At 38.6% G+C, this 15,822-nt stretch overlaps 1 protein-coding gene across 7 annotated transcripts in view; it reads right to left on the bottom strand.

Annotated features, from left to right (window-relative positions):
* Ano4 (anoctamin 4) overlaps positions 1 to 15,822 on the bottom strand; it is a 401,446-nt gene that overhangs the window by 121,428 nt on the left and 264,196 nt on the right. For 5 of the 7 annotated variants that reach the window (XM_031349070.1, XM_031349068.1, XM_031349071.1 and 2 more), the window contains 2 exons: positions 9,865 to 9,965; positions 6,529 to 6,573 (listed from right to left, as the gene is read on the bottom strand). In XM_031349070.1, coding sequence (XP_031204930.1) covers positions 6,529 to 6,573; positions 9,865 to 9,965 — 146 coding nt within the window. Of the gene's footprint in view, positions 1 to 6,528; positions 6,636 to 9,864; positions 9,966 to 15,822 lie in introns of all 7 variants that reach the window. The other 2 variants (XM_031349075.1, XM_031349069.1) reach the window with 2 other exon arrangements.

Consider the following 15,822-nt stretch of genomic DNA (forward strand, 5'->3'; position numbering starts at 1 on the left):
TCAGATATAGGGTTGGTAAAGATCTTTTCCCAATTTGTTGGTTGCCGTTTTGTCCTATTGACAGTGGCACATGGCTACCTTTGAGGACAAGTAGGACTAGGATGCCTTGAGAAGTCAAGATTGACTTTCCACCAGCAGCCTAAAAGGATGACTTTAGTCCTCTGATGGCATAAATTCGGGCTATGTCAGTAACTTAAAGAGGACTGGATGCAGATTATCTTACTAGTGGTCCAGATAATCGCCAAGGCTAACATATGATTTTGGTCTTTGAAGACCATCAGCAAAGAAATCAGTTGACAATCCAAACTTAGGATTTCTGACTCATGAATCAGATTAATAATTTTATGTTGGTCTATGCAGGACAGTTTGAGGTAATGTGTTATGTGAATGCAGCTCTTAATTACAGTGTTAGTCTGACTTGCCCTAGAGGCCAAGCTGTGGCTAGCCAGGTTCCCAAGATAGTAAGTTTGCCACTCCACAGGGTGTGCTCCCACTTCCCAAGAAGGGAGATGGTCCAGGTCCACGTCTCTGTGCAAGGACACAGTAAATCTGCACTCCCTTAGGCTGCTGTCACAAACACATTGCTTCTCCATACAGCCAGACTTCAACCACTCAAAGGAGAAAAACAGCCAGTGGGCCGGAAAGCATGAAGCTCGTGCTGGAAATCTCCAGCCTGTCTCTGTGCCCCAGTTAGACCTATAATAAGCTGTTCATCCTCATCAAGCTTTAGTACCATTATCTCCAAAATGGTCACCAATTATGTGTTCTTTATGCTAATACTACTTGGTTGTTGGTAGAGGGGTTGGGTAATAGTTTCATGAGTATATCATTATAAATGAATGTACTAAGGAATTCTCTGTGGTGCAATGAGTATAAAATCTTCCACATACAGGGGTGAGCTCAGAGTCAGATAGAGGCTGACTCATAATCTAGCCGCTTAGTTTGCTAACGGAGTGAGATGCTGGGTTAGTGTGAGTGCCTAAGCTTGCCTGAGAAGATGGTGCCCATCACATAAGATGGCATGAGTATGAATCAGGACAGTGAATGCCAATGCTGACACAATTCCTTGGATGTGCAAAGGGCCCCACCTTAGTGCTGGCTCTTAGGAGAAAGAAAAATGATGACGGCGATGGGATTTTGAAGTGCAGAGTTCCAATAGAAACTCAAAGATTACAATTATCCCCTATATGCCAGGGTAGGGGGTCATCAGGCCTGCATCACATTAAACAAACATCTCCAAATAGGCAAAGCTGGGATTTACTGAGATATGGTAAAGTGATGAAATGAATTAGTCAGAAGGCATTGCATTCATCCCTTAGAATAAGCTTGCTGCTTACTTCTCAAAGTCTCCCTTGCTGGGAGATGGGTGGGAGGGAATGCCCCACACAGCCTTGGCTTAGTGGCTTAGCATTGATTTTGTTTGGATACATTGTCACTTTGTTCTGTTTATCCTATTTACTGAGCAAACACCCCATATTGATGACACAGGCAAATCAATAAAGAGAAGACAGATTACCCACGTGGGCATGTCTGGTCTGAACAGTTTATATCTGAACTTACAAGGTGAGTTGCTTTTGCAGAAATATATTTGGATGGTGAGTCTGGGGCTTTCCAGCCTTTGTGGCAGCTAAGGTTCTAGAAAATACCACAAAAGCAACACAAGCAAATAGGCAGGCTCGCCAGCTCTGGATGAATGGCCTCCCCTGGAGGGTCTTAGGAAGGTTTCATGTAAACCTTAGGACCTTTAGGTGACTAGAGCAAAGGTCATTTGTAAAGGAGTTTCCTTACACCTGGCATGCTGGCCTGTCAAAGGACTTTATCTCATTGTGTAGGAGAGACAAGAAGGACCAGAAGAAAAACTCTTTTCCTTTGATTCCTTTGAGCTTTAACTACCTGACTTGACCAGACTGAATTTATGAAACAGGCCTTCCTTTTTAAATTTTGAGTTAGAGATTATGATATAATTACATTTTTCCCTTTCCTTTCTTCCTTCCAAACCCTCCCATATATCCCTCCCCACCCTCTTCAAATTCATTGCCTCTCTATTTCAGGTATTGAATGCATCTATATCTATACCTATATCTATACCTATATCTATTTCTTCATCTAAATCATCTCCTGTTAATTCCATATAATATTACCTGTGTGTATGTCTTTAGGGCTGACCATATGGCATTGGACAACCAATTGGTGTGCTTTTCCCTGGGGAAAAGCACCTCTCTCTCTCTCCCAGCATTCTTCAGTTGCCTCTAGTTCTTTGTACACGATTGAGGGATTGCAGGCATCCCCATCCAGCTCCGTATGTTCACTCGTGTCTTCCTTGTTTAGCTCATGTCTGTGTGGTGATGTTGGTGAGACTTTATGGCTACAGTTTCTGACATTACTAGGAGACAGTCTCCCGGCAAGCTCCTGACCCTCTGGCTTTTATTCTCTCTCCACCTCTCTTCCCACAATGTTCTCTGAGCTTTAAGTGCAGGAGTGGAGCAGGCCTTCTTTAGAAACACTTGCTTTTCCCTAGACCAGCATATTACAGACTCGCATTTCTAGCAATTCATCTTGAGAGATGATACGTTAGAAAGAAGCTATGGATGAGTTCTTGGTGATAGTTTTTCTTAGCAGAGGTAGCTCAGTGGCCATGTCTGCTGGAAGTGCAGACCTCCTGTACTGCCAACAGGCAGCAGGAGGCTCGGGTTTCTTTTTCCTCTTAGAGCTGGGTCCTCTTCATTCACAGCATCTTCGTGGATAGGAATTAGGTATCTTTGGAAGCTAATGCCATCCTTTTAGGTCACAGGGATCCTATTTGGAGCATAGCCTATATACCTTATAGATAATTCCAAGGGACTTTGGAACATTTATATATATTAAAATTTAATAGTAGGGATGGAAAAATACAAGCCATTTCTCATTCTGCCTGTACGCCCATCTGATATGACTGTAATGAACAGAGTCTAATGTAGAGGGCCCAGCATTCCTTCTGTCTAGTATAACAGAGGATAAACTCAGGCAGAATGGCCACAGTGGGGGTAGGGCAAAGGAGAGTTATGAGACTTCAACTATGATTGCCCACAATAATTACACTTGTTACTTTGTAATATTTTCTGAAGATTGTTTTCCAGGATCATTTTATCCTAGGAAAAAAATGGCAAGGAAAAGATGATAAATTCTCTCCCTTTATTAGATAGATAGTTTATAATGCCTGTAAACCTGCCTAGAGATTGGAATCAAAGCAGTGTTTAATAGACCAGGTAAATGGATTAAAAGGGCATTTGTTACAGATTTATGAGTCTAAGCTACATGAGTATGTTTACGGGAGTTGGTGAGTTTTTGAAATAAAGGTATCTATGAAAAGATGTTTTATTCTTGCTTAAAAAAAAAAACTTTAGACTTTCTGATATATTTATCCTTAAAGGAGATAGGTTGGGTTGGAGAATCCTTCCATGGGCTAATGTGATTAAATATAATTTACATAGAGGAAATTAAACAATAGATTGAATACCCACATTTGGTATGCCTGGAAAATTTCAGAACACTGAAAATCAAGTGTTTTGTTGTTGGGATGCTATTAATATCACAAGTGGCAGCTGTTCCTTTGTACTTGAATTTGAGAGTAAGCTACAAGAGGTGGACTCTTCATCACCTCAGTTACTCTATCCTGGGAAGGATCACGGAGTAAAATAAACATCACACTTCCTTCTTAACTGCATTCTAAACGACCCAGTAGATACTGGGCTTTGGAAAGTCCCATTACATCAGTGGTGTCCAAAACCAAATGCTGCATAGCAGCACTGAAGATTCTCTCTAGAGAGCCTTGCCCAATCAGTGTGCCATACTACCATAACTGGACTTTCTTTGATTCTGGCACATTCTTCCAGTTTATTCCATTGCCTCAGTTCTCACAAGACAGTAATTTCTGCATGGAATATCAACATTTTCCATCTAGAAAACATTTATTAAGCCATTCTTCTAGCTCTGGAAGCAAGCTCATATTCACTCAAACTATCCTTCACCCTTGAAGAACATGTGTTTGGTCATTAATGAAATCTCCTCTGCTTCCCTCCTGTAGACTCCTGGTCCTTCTTTCTCCATTTTGTGCGTTGCTTATTAACACTGCAGTGAACACTCATTGCTTCTGAAGCTTTTCTACTAACTTCCTTCTATAGTTATAAGTCTGAAAAATGTTGTCTTTAGCCTAGTATGTGTTGTGTGCCAATAATCTCAAAACTTCAGAGGCTGAAAAGAACAAGGGTTTTTGCATGTTCTAGGGTAGCCTGGGCTACATAGTGAATTCTAGGCCAGTCTGATTGCAGAGTGAGATTCTTTCTCAAACACCTAAAAAAAAAATCCAACAAAAGACATGGTTCTTGCCTGGCAGCACCAGCATCATTTAAGGTTTAAGAAAAATGTAATTCATCAACTGCATCTAAAACTTGTTGAATCAGAAATCCTGAGGATGGGCCCAGTTACCTGCATTTTTAACAGCTGTTGAATAATCCTGATGCTTAATGGAGAACAGCATTCCAAAGGGACTGCTACTATGGTCATCATTAATGACTTATAAATGTGCTAAATAGATTCTCTTTTATCACTGCCCATGAGAAACTGAAGAATGTACACCTCTATAGAAACTTGTCTCTAGTCTTGTTGATGTCACATACCCTCCATTCTCCTTCTGTTTCCAGAGTGTTATGTTCATCCTCTTCTGTCTCTTCTTACCCCCATAACGCATAATTTAAAAAGAAATTGCCACTGGATCTCTTCTCTTCACTCTGTACATCTTTCTCAGGAAACCCCATACACTTTCCTGGCCAGCGTTTTGGCTTCTATGCCACTGATGTCCTGTTGAATCATCTAGCTTTACTTTCCACTTGGATGGCTTCACCATCAGTCAGTTCCCAGTGGCCTTCAGGACACCACATATCCTCAAAATCTACTGAGTTACAATGCAGAATTATTAAAAGAAACTACGATCTTCCTTATCACCCATGGATACCTGCTGGGTCTCCATTCTTTTACCTCTAGCTATATTTTTTCTACTTGTAAGAGGGGAAATTTCCTTCCCAATTCTTAATTTTCAAACACCTGTGAAATGCTAACTTGTTACCATTAAAATTTCACCATTTTAGCTACTTTGCTTTTTTTGGGTATATAAATTAGTTTTGGCCTCTTTAGGAGGCAGAACTATGATTAAAGATGACGGCTAAAGAGAAAAGGAGGAAAGAGGTAGGAAGCATGTACACGCCTAAGGCTATTTCCACAGACATCCCGGGTAGCAATCATTAACATGTCATTTATGAACACAGACTACATATGACGTCCTCAGGAAACCCATGTGGTAGAAATGACGTCCTTTCATTTTATAGAGGTAGAAATGGAAATGTGGGTGGTGCTAAAAATCTGTGCTTTAAAATTCCCCAGGTAATTTTGATGCTGACTGAAATTTGAGAACTACAGACATGGGCTGACGTGTTGTATGAGACTTCTAGGAAAGAGCATTGCATGGTAAAGCATAATCCAAATCATGCTGAATGAAAGTGCCAGACCTAATGCCCAATGGAAGAGTTTCACAGAGAAATTATGAGAAACTGCAACATCTTAGGTTCTACGGAAGTTGCTTTCCTTGCCATACTCTGTGGTACATGTATACTTGAGGACACCCACCAATGTTACTTACCACTCCGCAAAAAAATATAAATAGAATATAAAGATTATATATTACATATATTCTTTATGTTATATATAGACTATAAGCAATGGATCTAATTACTGAATCTCACTGAATTGAATTACCTAAATGGTTTTCAGAGACACCCAAGGGATCCCCATTTAAGCCATCAGTTCATTTATAAGATATATTATAAGATCAATTAAAAATTTGGAGTTAGAGTCACTAACTCATCCCAAACTGAAGCCAAGTTGAGAATATCATTGACATATTCCCCTTTTCCTTGGCTTCTAATAGAACAACAAGGAAAACAAGCTTTGGAAGGGTATAAATGACAGTAAAGATAACAGTCATTCAATGGGTTCCTTTTTACATACAAAGAGCCATGAGAGCTCTGTAGTAAGGTACACATTCTGAATATTGCATTAACCAAGCTTTACCGATATATGGAGGAATTTCCCTGGACAGAGGAGTAGCCGCCAGCATGGGAGACCATTTTCACTTCAAACTCTCAAATTACATATGCTACAGTGAGAAATTTATGTGCGAAAAAAATAACTTGGAGGCTAGAATGTCTCTGATTGGCTGAGAGTTGGGACAGGCTAGGCTAAGTGAATAACAACCTCAACACACCTGCAGATGACATGCATTGCTCCCAGGTGTGCAGATGAAGGGGTAGACTCTGGGAAGGACATGTTTTTTGTTGTTGTTTTGTTTGTTTTTCAGGCTAATGTGAAAGGGTTCTTTTTGGAATGTGCATGGTAGTCATTCTCTCGTGTGACTTCTTCCTTGGCTTGTTGCTCCTTGTCATTATCAGGGTACAGTAGTCAGCAGACAACACTATCAGTACAGAGCATGCTACTAACCTGCTCATGAACTTGTACCGGCGGGGCAGGTAATAGATTTTTCTCCTGGAAGAACAGCAAAAATGAGGCCAGTCGAGAAGAAAACCCATCGTCAGTTACAGTTTGAACTAGCAAGGAAGGAAAGGAGATTGAAGATAGAAGCCTGTAAGAGCTGAAGAAGAAAAAAAAAAAACTAAAGAGAGATTAACAGCGAGAAATGTAGTAGGGACACAGGGTATGCACTCTGAGTCATGAAACCCTCTCGTTACTATAAATTTGCAGTTACTTCTGGCTTACCGTACATGTTCAGGGAGATTAGTATTTTGCACAGATTGAGTGGATGTCTACTTTCATCCAGTGAAACTCAGAGATGGACAAGGGACAACATACACAATTTAACGGACATGCTATTATATTAAGATAATATTTATATAGCAGTTTGGGTTTCATGGTATTGAAAGAGATATTAAAAAACACATATATTTCATATCTAATACAAGAAAAGATTGCATCAGTAGCCAACTATGAATACCCACATGGACTTAACCACCTGGCTGCTTTTAGGTGAACTCAACAGGTAAAATCACAGATCCTGGGGCAGGGGGAACAAGATCAGGACACAATAAAGATGTCATATTGCTTCACTTTAATTAATGTAAAAATATTTAAATGAGAATTCTGGGGGATTCAACCCAATCTCCTTTCCATAGTTCAGGTTATCTACTAAGTGATCAATCATGAAACTAAGGGAGTTCATGTGTGTGGTCACTATGCCACTTCCCTTTCTACAAAGAGGGGATTTTATATATCAAAACTATTTGCCACATTTGGGTCAATAGTTGCATAGAATACAAAGCTAGATACCAGACATTTGGACCAGGTAAAATATGGGATTTTAGTAACCCATGTTCTGTATGGTTATCTATCTATCTATCTATCTATCTATCTATCTATCTATCTATCTATCTCTCTATCTATCTATTATCTATCTATCTGATTCTATATGATTCCACATGAGGACATATATTTACAAACCTGTATATGAGTGAGACCTGAGCTTTAGACTTTAGTTAATAATATGCTAATATTGGTCTGTTAACTGCAATATACACACTAGTACGAGATGTTGGTAAGAAAATTGTAGAAGGTGGGTATGTGGGAGGCACTGTGGTATATCCACATTTTCTTTAATCTTCTCAAAAACACATGTTCAAACCACAAATTTATGGACACATAGGTACTTAAGAAGCAGATTTATTTGAAATTTCTCACAAGAAACCCAATTTTCTATTTCATTTTAATGATTGTAGAGTGAATTTAAACTTGAGATTTAGAAGAGCTGTCTACTGAAAATAACAGGTTACATAAGGTTCTTAGAATGTTTGAGTTCAGCTGAACTGATCTCTGTATATGTTCCTACAACTATCTCAGGCTAGAGCCACATGTGAAATGGAGGGCAAGACACGCCCATGAAGGTTTTTGTGCATCGGGTTGTAATGGGTGATGTTAGGCTTGGGTAAAATCATATCAATATTAATGAGGCCAATTACGGTCACACATAAGAGCATTTTCTTGTCAAATTGTTTTCCTGCAGGAGTTTCTGCATCAGAGGGTAGATTATTATTCCAATTCATTTTTACCCTACTGCTTGCTTCATAGACAATTGATGCTACTTGAGGCTGCATTTGTCTGCCAAGAAATGTACGTGTAATATGTTTCCATGATAGTGAGGCCAGGTCCTTTAGATGTGAAATCCTTTCAAGTCCAGGGAGGTTTGACTTTGTGTTAACATCCTTTAGGTTTCTGTCTCTTTAGGTTCTTTATTCTGGAGGTGTGTTCTTTTACCCCTTTTTCTTTTTAAGCATAATATGGTATCAGTTTATAATACATTTCATTACATATAACATTTAATACATATGATATATATATGTATATATATATATATGATAGTTAAATCATTGACAAATAGCACGATTTAATTATTTTAGCATAGCAGCTTTTGGCACAAAATTGTTTTACTTTTCTCCTCATTGTGTATTTGCATGTGCATATGTATATATTTATATATGAGCATATGTGTATATGTGCATGTGTGTATGTATGTGTGCATGTGCATTTGTATATGTGTATGTATATGTGTGTATGTATATGCATGTGTGTATCCTTGAGTTGCCAGATTTCCTTTTCAACATAATGTACAGAAATAAATCGTAAGACCAGAACTACACTTGACCTATTTTGTGGATTTTGCTTACAAGAAAACAGATGATAGAAACCCCAGCCTATATTTTGACTTGATATTAGGACATAAAGATCAAACATAAAAAAATAAGATATTCTGAAACATATATTATGGCTTTTCGATGGAAATTGGAAATTGGCCTTCAGTAGATCTGTAAACTTGTAAGTCAATCCTCTCTCTCTCTCTCCCTCTTTCTCTCTCTCTCTTTCCCTCTCTCTCTCTCTCTCTTCTTTTCTTCTCCCTGTTCCCTCTCCTCCTTCTGAGCTTAGCATACTGCCAATTTCTATAACATTCACAGCCCACTAAAGTATTTTGTACAGTTGATACCACCTTGCCTAATTCTTGTCATTTGTGTTGGTCTTACTGGCAGGTTGAAAAGCCAAAGTACTTAACACCAGTCACTCCTGAGCTATCCCTGGCACGAAATAATCCTGCCTTTGAGCAAATTCCATTGGTAAGTCGCCTCTCCCCTGTATCCCATTCTCTCAAGCACATCCTTGCAATTGTAATTTCAGGCTTATTATCTTATTTTGTTTTTAATCTAGCAAATGAAGATCACATTTCCTTAACTAATAATGAAATAAGAATAGCCACTGTCAGATGAAGGCAAATTTATCCTTTTAAACAACCTAACAATCTACACAAAGTATTCACTCCAATTATTTGTTCTTGTATAGAATTTATGACTTCTTAATTTTAAAAAATGGGTTATTTTTAAAACATTGTATTTTGTGAAATTTCTTGAAAAACAGATTTTTAATTTTTTTTTTCCTGGAATGGACTGCTCAGTAAATACCATGGTACATAGTGTCTAGCTGTTCAAAGCCACAATACACAGAAATTCTAGAAACGACTTGTTCAAAATGCAAATGCTCCTTGGAAATGCTTCTTGGTAGCAGGAAGGAGTCACTGTGGGTGTGAAGGTTTATTTGCATTTTCTAAACATTAGGAAAATTTTCTGCTATAATGGCTTTTTCAGCCTGTACTTTGACTTTATTCATTCCAAGAAAGAATGTCATTAGGTTTACAGTAAAGCAGAGAGAGAGAGAGAGAGAGAGAGAGAGAGAGAGAGAGAGAGAGAGAGCAAGCAGTGGGGCAAACACATTTACACCTACCTGAAAGGCATCCGTACATTCATTTGCTCTGCATATCTTCCAAGGACTTCCCATGGGGCATGCAACTTCACAAAGATAATGTCACTATTTATTAGAGAGGACTGAAACAGAAAAAAGAAACTAAATTGAAAAGTATATTCAAGCCTCCCATGGTTTAAGTACAGCAGGAACTTGGAATATATGAACTTGGAGTTTTACAATTTGGGGCATTCTTTGGCAATAAGCCAGTCTCTTAAAGTGTGCACATATTCGTTCAACAAACATACCCCTGTATCAAGTGCTGGAGACCCACCTGTATCAAGTGCTGGTGAATAAAAGAAGAAAGATTGACGCTTATATTCCTCATAAATATTTAAAAGAAACATATGCCAAAACAGGTTCAAATTCAGGGAGTGGGGAATATTCTGAGGATAAAGTAGTGGGATAAAGACCTGCACATACTACTTTAGATAAGGGGTCAAGAAAAGGCCTCTCTGTGGAGGGGGCCTGAGCTGTGACCTGAAGGAGGCACAGGAATTATCTGGGGAGAGAGTATAGGATGAATGCCAAGGTCAGGAGCTGAGAAATTACATGGTATGTTCAAGGGAAAGGCCTGAGGTGTGTGATGTTTGAAGAGCAGGATTAGAGGCTGGAAAAGCAAGCAGAAGAGGAAAGTGAAGAGCTCTTCCTAAGCTGCTGGGTTTCATGCTTAGAACATAGGGAGGCCATCTTGATTTTTAGAGTTCAAAGGTCATGGTGGCTTCTTTGTATAGAATAAGTAATAAGGGAGAGATTTATCAAAAGGAAAAGAGAGTCAGGAGATGGTTCAGTGGATAAAGCTCTTGCCACACAAGCATGAGAATTGGAATTTGTGTGCTCCAGAACCCACATAAAAGACAGATTGGTGTGAGCCAGTTGTAATCCCAGCACAGTGGGGGCAGAGATAAGTCTGTGAGGCCTAGACTCAGCAAGAGACCTAGAAGTAGAAATCTATCAAGGAACATACCTGATGGCAACCTTCAGTCTCTGCACATGCTCCTACACAGGTAAACCTACACACATGCAAACACTCATCCAAACATGTGCATACACCACACACACTCTCTCCCCAAAGACTAAAGAAAAGAAGTACTCACAGCTGAGAAGATGAACTCAAAAGTTGGTGAGGTAGTCTGGAGATGGAGGCAGTAAGGAGACATGAGATTTAAAGCTGAGCTGGTGTCAGGCAGCCCTTTCCCAAGACCTCTGTGTCTTGGGAATGTCATACCAAAACTTCATGATAGGCTTTAAATCACTGAATTATTAGATGGCAAATTAAACTAGAACTTCACACCCTCAAAAGCATCCTACAAGTTTTGGTCTTTACCTGTGGTAAGAAGGATGTGAATGACCAATGGCAAAAATCTTTCCTTGGACATTGCTTCCCCATAAGGGAGAGGAAAGTAGTAGAAAGATGTATAAGAAATACAGTGATCCAAACAGTCTAAATGTGTAAAATTGTCATTTGTTTACCCACATCCTCTCTATGCATGCTGCATGTCATTTACAGTTTTAAAAAATAATTCAAGAATGTTAACTTTAACATTAGAAATCTATCAAGGAACATAGGTCCTCCTAACTCTCTCTGCCAACAGTTAAGCCTCCAATACTCCACTCAGGCCTTGAACACTACCTAGACTTCCCTCATCTGTACATCCCCTGGTTCTAATCAGATGTCTTTGGATCTTGAATTCCTTTTCCATGCTTCTAGCTTCCCTAACTCCTGGTGCTAATAGGTCAGCAGTCCCCAGACCACCAGCCTCAGGTCCACACTCCAATTCAAACAACTTGAAATGTACAAATCCCTGGGCAAACCCAGAAACAGTTTGAAATTCTAAGACGAAATGTCCTCTCTAAAATGTATCAATCCCATAATAATGGGTCCTAATGAGAATGACCTGAAAGGAGTTCCAGACAAGAGTTCAAAAGGATGATAGTAACTACATTCAAACAACTCAAAGAGGACAAAATCTAAGACATGGATGAACTGAGGAAGTCCACGTGAGACATGAGACCAGAGACCAATGAAGAGAATTGCTGAAGAAAAGTCAACCTGTAGTGATGCTGGGAATAAATAACCAGAGGCCAAATAAAACCCGCAGTGAGAAGAAAACCTCAGTAATAGAATGGGTTGTGTAGAATGCAGAGTATGTGGGCTGCAAGAAAAGGTAGAGTCATTTGAACCAGTGATAAATTTATAAAAATCTAGAGGCAAAAGTTGGGTGAGCATTGGGAATCCATGAGAAGACATAACCTTTGGATGACATGCACAAAGGGGTAGAATGTCATACCAAAAGCACATGACAGACTTTCAGTACAATCAAGGAGGAAAATGGCACACTTAGAGAAGCAGATCCCGAATCAGAAAAGGATCTTCTTGTGACATGCTGTAATTAAAGGGCTAAAAGCACAGGACAAAATTGGCAATAGGAAAAGATCAAGCCTTTTAGGCCCCACAAATAACATCTGATTAAGAAACAGAAACTTTTAAAACCAGAAAGCCCTGGTAAGACGTATTTCATGTCCTAAAAGCTCACAGCTGTCAACTCAGGTATTATATCCAACAAACCCATCTATTGAAAATGAAGGAGAGATAAAAACAGATTAAAGGAATTTATGACCAATTATGACTAAGGCAGCTCTACACAGGACACTGGAATACTTCAGTCTGAAGAAAAACTTGAACACAGAGGCAATAAGAAATAAATAAATGCCAGAACAGTTAAACCAAAGGAAAGCCAAGAAAACAACAAAATCAACCAAATGACAGGAGTTGATAACACACACAACTTTCAGTAATTATACTGCACATCAGTAATCTCTTTTCCCCAAATAAAATGACCAAGACTAACAGATTAGATCAGAAGACAGGATCTACCTTTTTCCTGCCTTCAAGAGACACACTCTCATCATTTAACCTTAGGGGAAGGAGATAAGAAAAGGTATTCCAAGTAAATTGAATAGGAAACCAGCAGGAATATCTATCCTAATATCTGACAAAATGGAGGTGAGGAGAAGGAATACTGAGGTTCAACAGAGTAAGAAGAGGTTGAGGAGAGAGAGAGAGAGAGAGAGAGAGAGAGAGAGAGAGAGAGAGAGAGAGAGAGAGAGAGAGAGAGAGAGAGAGAGAGAATACTATATGAGCAGCCCCCAAGGTCTCCCGAACAACACAGGTTATTGCTATTGTATGATACAATAAGACCCTATACTGAAGAACACCTCATACTTTGGCTATAGGATACAGAAACACCAATCTCAAACTGATCAGAAAACCTCTTCCCTACTTGTAAACTTTTATAGTGTTGAAATGGGCTATGCAAGCTGCTAGGGTAGAAAAGGGATCAGTGGTCTCACACAGCTCTAGACCATGTTCCAATACTGTCTTGTATAAGATGCACTTGTTGGTACAATAGGCATGATGCTTATGGGGTAACTAATTGCTTTCTGATTGGATGTGAGCCACTCCATAGGAGATAATGTCATGTCTGGTACTATAACCCTGGTCCAAAACTCATGGCTGAGAAGGTCACAGCTACTGTTACTTTGATAAATGGCCATGCTGTCAGTTTGCCTTCAAGTATTTATGTGCATCAACCTGTGCAGACCTCCACTGTGGTCAGAGAAGATTCTTTCTGCAGTGGCAACGGTCGGTAAAGACAACTGGTCAAAGTGTTGTGAATAAGAGACTGGATGCTCAGCCCTAAATGGGACATCTGTATTAACCCATCACCACCACTGAGGGAACACTGGGAAAGGAGCCAGAAAGAACATTAAGAGCCAAAGGATGGGGAGGTATGCTATGACACACTGTCTTCTAGACATAACATAGCTATCACAATCAAGAATGCACAGGAGCTGTGGTTGCCTGTACAGGACCTACATAAGATTAAGCTGGCCACAATCATGGCATAAATAGTGTAGATGAGTTTTAGGCCTCAACACATTCTAAGGAGGTATTGGCAATGGAAAGTAGCTGGGGAGGGAAGACCATTGTTTTTTTTGAGACCACTGGAAGGACTCCCATGCTCCAGGGGATGGCTCTATACCTATTCACATATAGACAACATGAATTGGACCTAGTGGGTTATAAAAAAAATGACAGGAAGTGGGTAGGGGCATAATGGGGTAACATGAGGGGAATTAGAAGGGGAAATGGTGTATGGAATGATCGTATTTCATATGTATACACAATTCTCAAAAATAAGGAAAAGTTTTTAAAAGAATGTCAATGTTTTGGCAGTAGATAAAACTAGAAGCTCAACTTTATGTTCTCTCTGGGATAAATCTTTACTCCAGGGAAATAAATAATTTATCAGGGCAGGGTACAGGATCTCCTGGAATTGGAAATACAAATGGTTCTGCACCATGTGAATGATAGTGTTCTGCGGACATTCAGGGCAATGCTGAAATTCACAAAAGACAAGGCCAAGTACCCATTTTCATAGTGGCAGAGAGAGGACATCTGAAAAATCCATCTTCTTGAACATTCAGATTAAAAAGAGGTTTTTATTTTCTTTCTTTTTTTAACTTTTATTGCATTATAAGAAAAGTTATATGATGTCAATTTATCTGAATTTGTTAACATTTAAAAACATATTTCAAGTAAATAGAATTAAATCACATTCTTGTTTCACTTTTGTATCCCAACTCCTCCCAGAGACCCCCCTTTCTTTACCTACAATATATTTTTTGTCATATTCCTTAAAATTTATAAAATATTAAGTATTATAAAAGTTGTTTGATATAAAACAACAATCAATTTAACAGTCTTATGTAGATGCTTCTCTACAGCAATACTGAAAATACGTGGTTTTCTCAATATTAATTTTAAATAACTCCAAACATATTAACTATATATTTCAAAATAATACATCACTACTAGTAGTTTCTTAACTGAACATAAATATGTAAAGTCTTTTTGTTTGTTTTGTATTTAGTAGAGTTTGAAATCTTGGCTCTTACTGTGGTACAAGCCCAAAATAAGAACAATTTTTAGACACTGGATTCATTGTAATAAGGCTGTACTTCAATGACCCTCACATCACCAAAGGATTTTTACCTCCATCGTAGCTCAGCTGAGAGTTGATAGTTCTGCTGCACCAAGAAATGAATTGTAGGTATGATTTTTGGATACAGACTTCCTGCTGTGATCAAAACTATTTGACTTGAGTGAGTGACTTTATTCTCAGCCCACAGAGAACAGGTTACATTCATTTAAGAAATGGTGTGTGTATTAAGATGGTCTATCCATAAAGTCATTCACAACTGTTTCAATGAACAATGGCTCTGCTTGGAGGGTGGCATAGACAGTAGGTGTGGGTAAGAATTTGGTTCATTAGCTGTGATAATTTGGAAAAGCATTCATCTCAGAGAAAGAGTAACTTATAAAGTCCTCTTCTTCAAACTTGATACAAGAGCTACAAATGTCAAGCAAAACATTCAGTATCACTCTTTGTTGTTCCCTTTCCTACAAGCCACCTCCCAAGTTAATTGTCTATGTCTCCCTTGGGTATATAAATACTTTTCAAATATATAAGCTGTTCTGGAAACCATAGTATAGTATAAAAACATCAAATAAACAATACTACTAATAGAGAGGTTGAGATAGGAGAAGCAAGATTTCAAGACCCTTATGTTGTACACAGCAAGACACTGTCACAAACAAATAAGCTGAAAGTGTGTATAGATTGTACAATATTGTAACTATTTCTCAAATTACCAAATTAGAGAGACCATTGGATGATAATCAACAAATTTCTAATTTCTCATATTTTTGGATTTCAATCGATTAGGATATATTGGTAATATTAATTTTCATATTAAGATATAAAGAAAAGGTAATTGTCACTTCCTGTTCTTTTTGTTGTAAGATGTGGAATTAGATTTGTGTGGATTTGTTGAAAGATTACTTTCTTGCTTTTTCTAGGGTGTAGTTTTGCT

The sequence above is a fragment of the Mastomys coucha genome, unplaced genomic scaffold (genome assembly GCF_008632895.1).
Source record: "Mastomys coucha isolate ucsf_1 unplaced genomic scaffold, UCSF_Mcou_1 pScaffold4, whole genome shotgun sequence".
NCBI classification, from domain to species: Eukaryota; Metazoa; Chordata; class Mammalia; order Rodentia; family Muridae; genus Mastomys; species Mastomys coucha.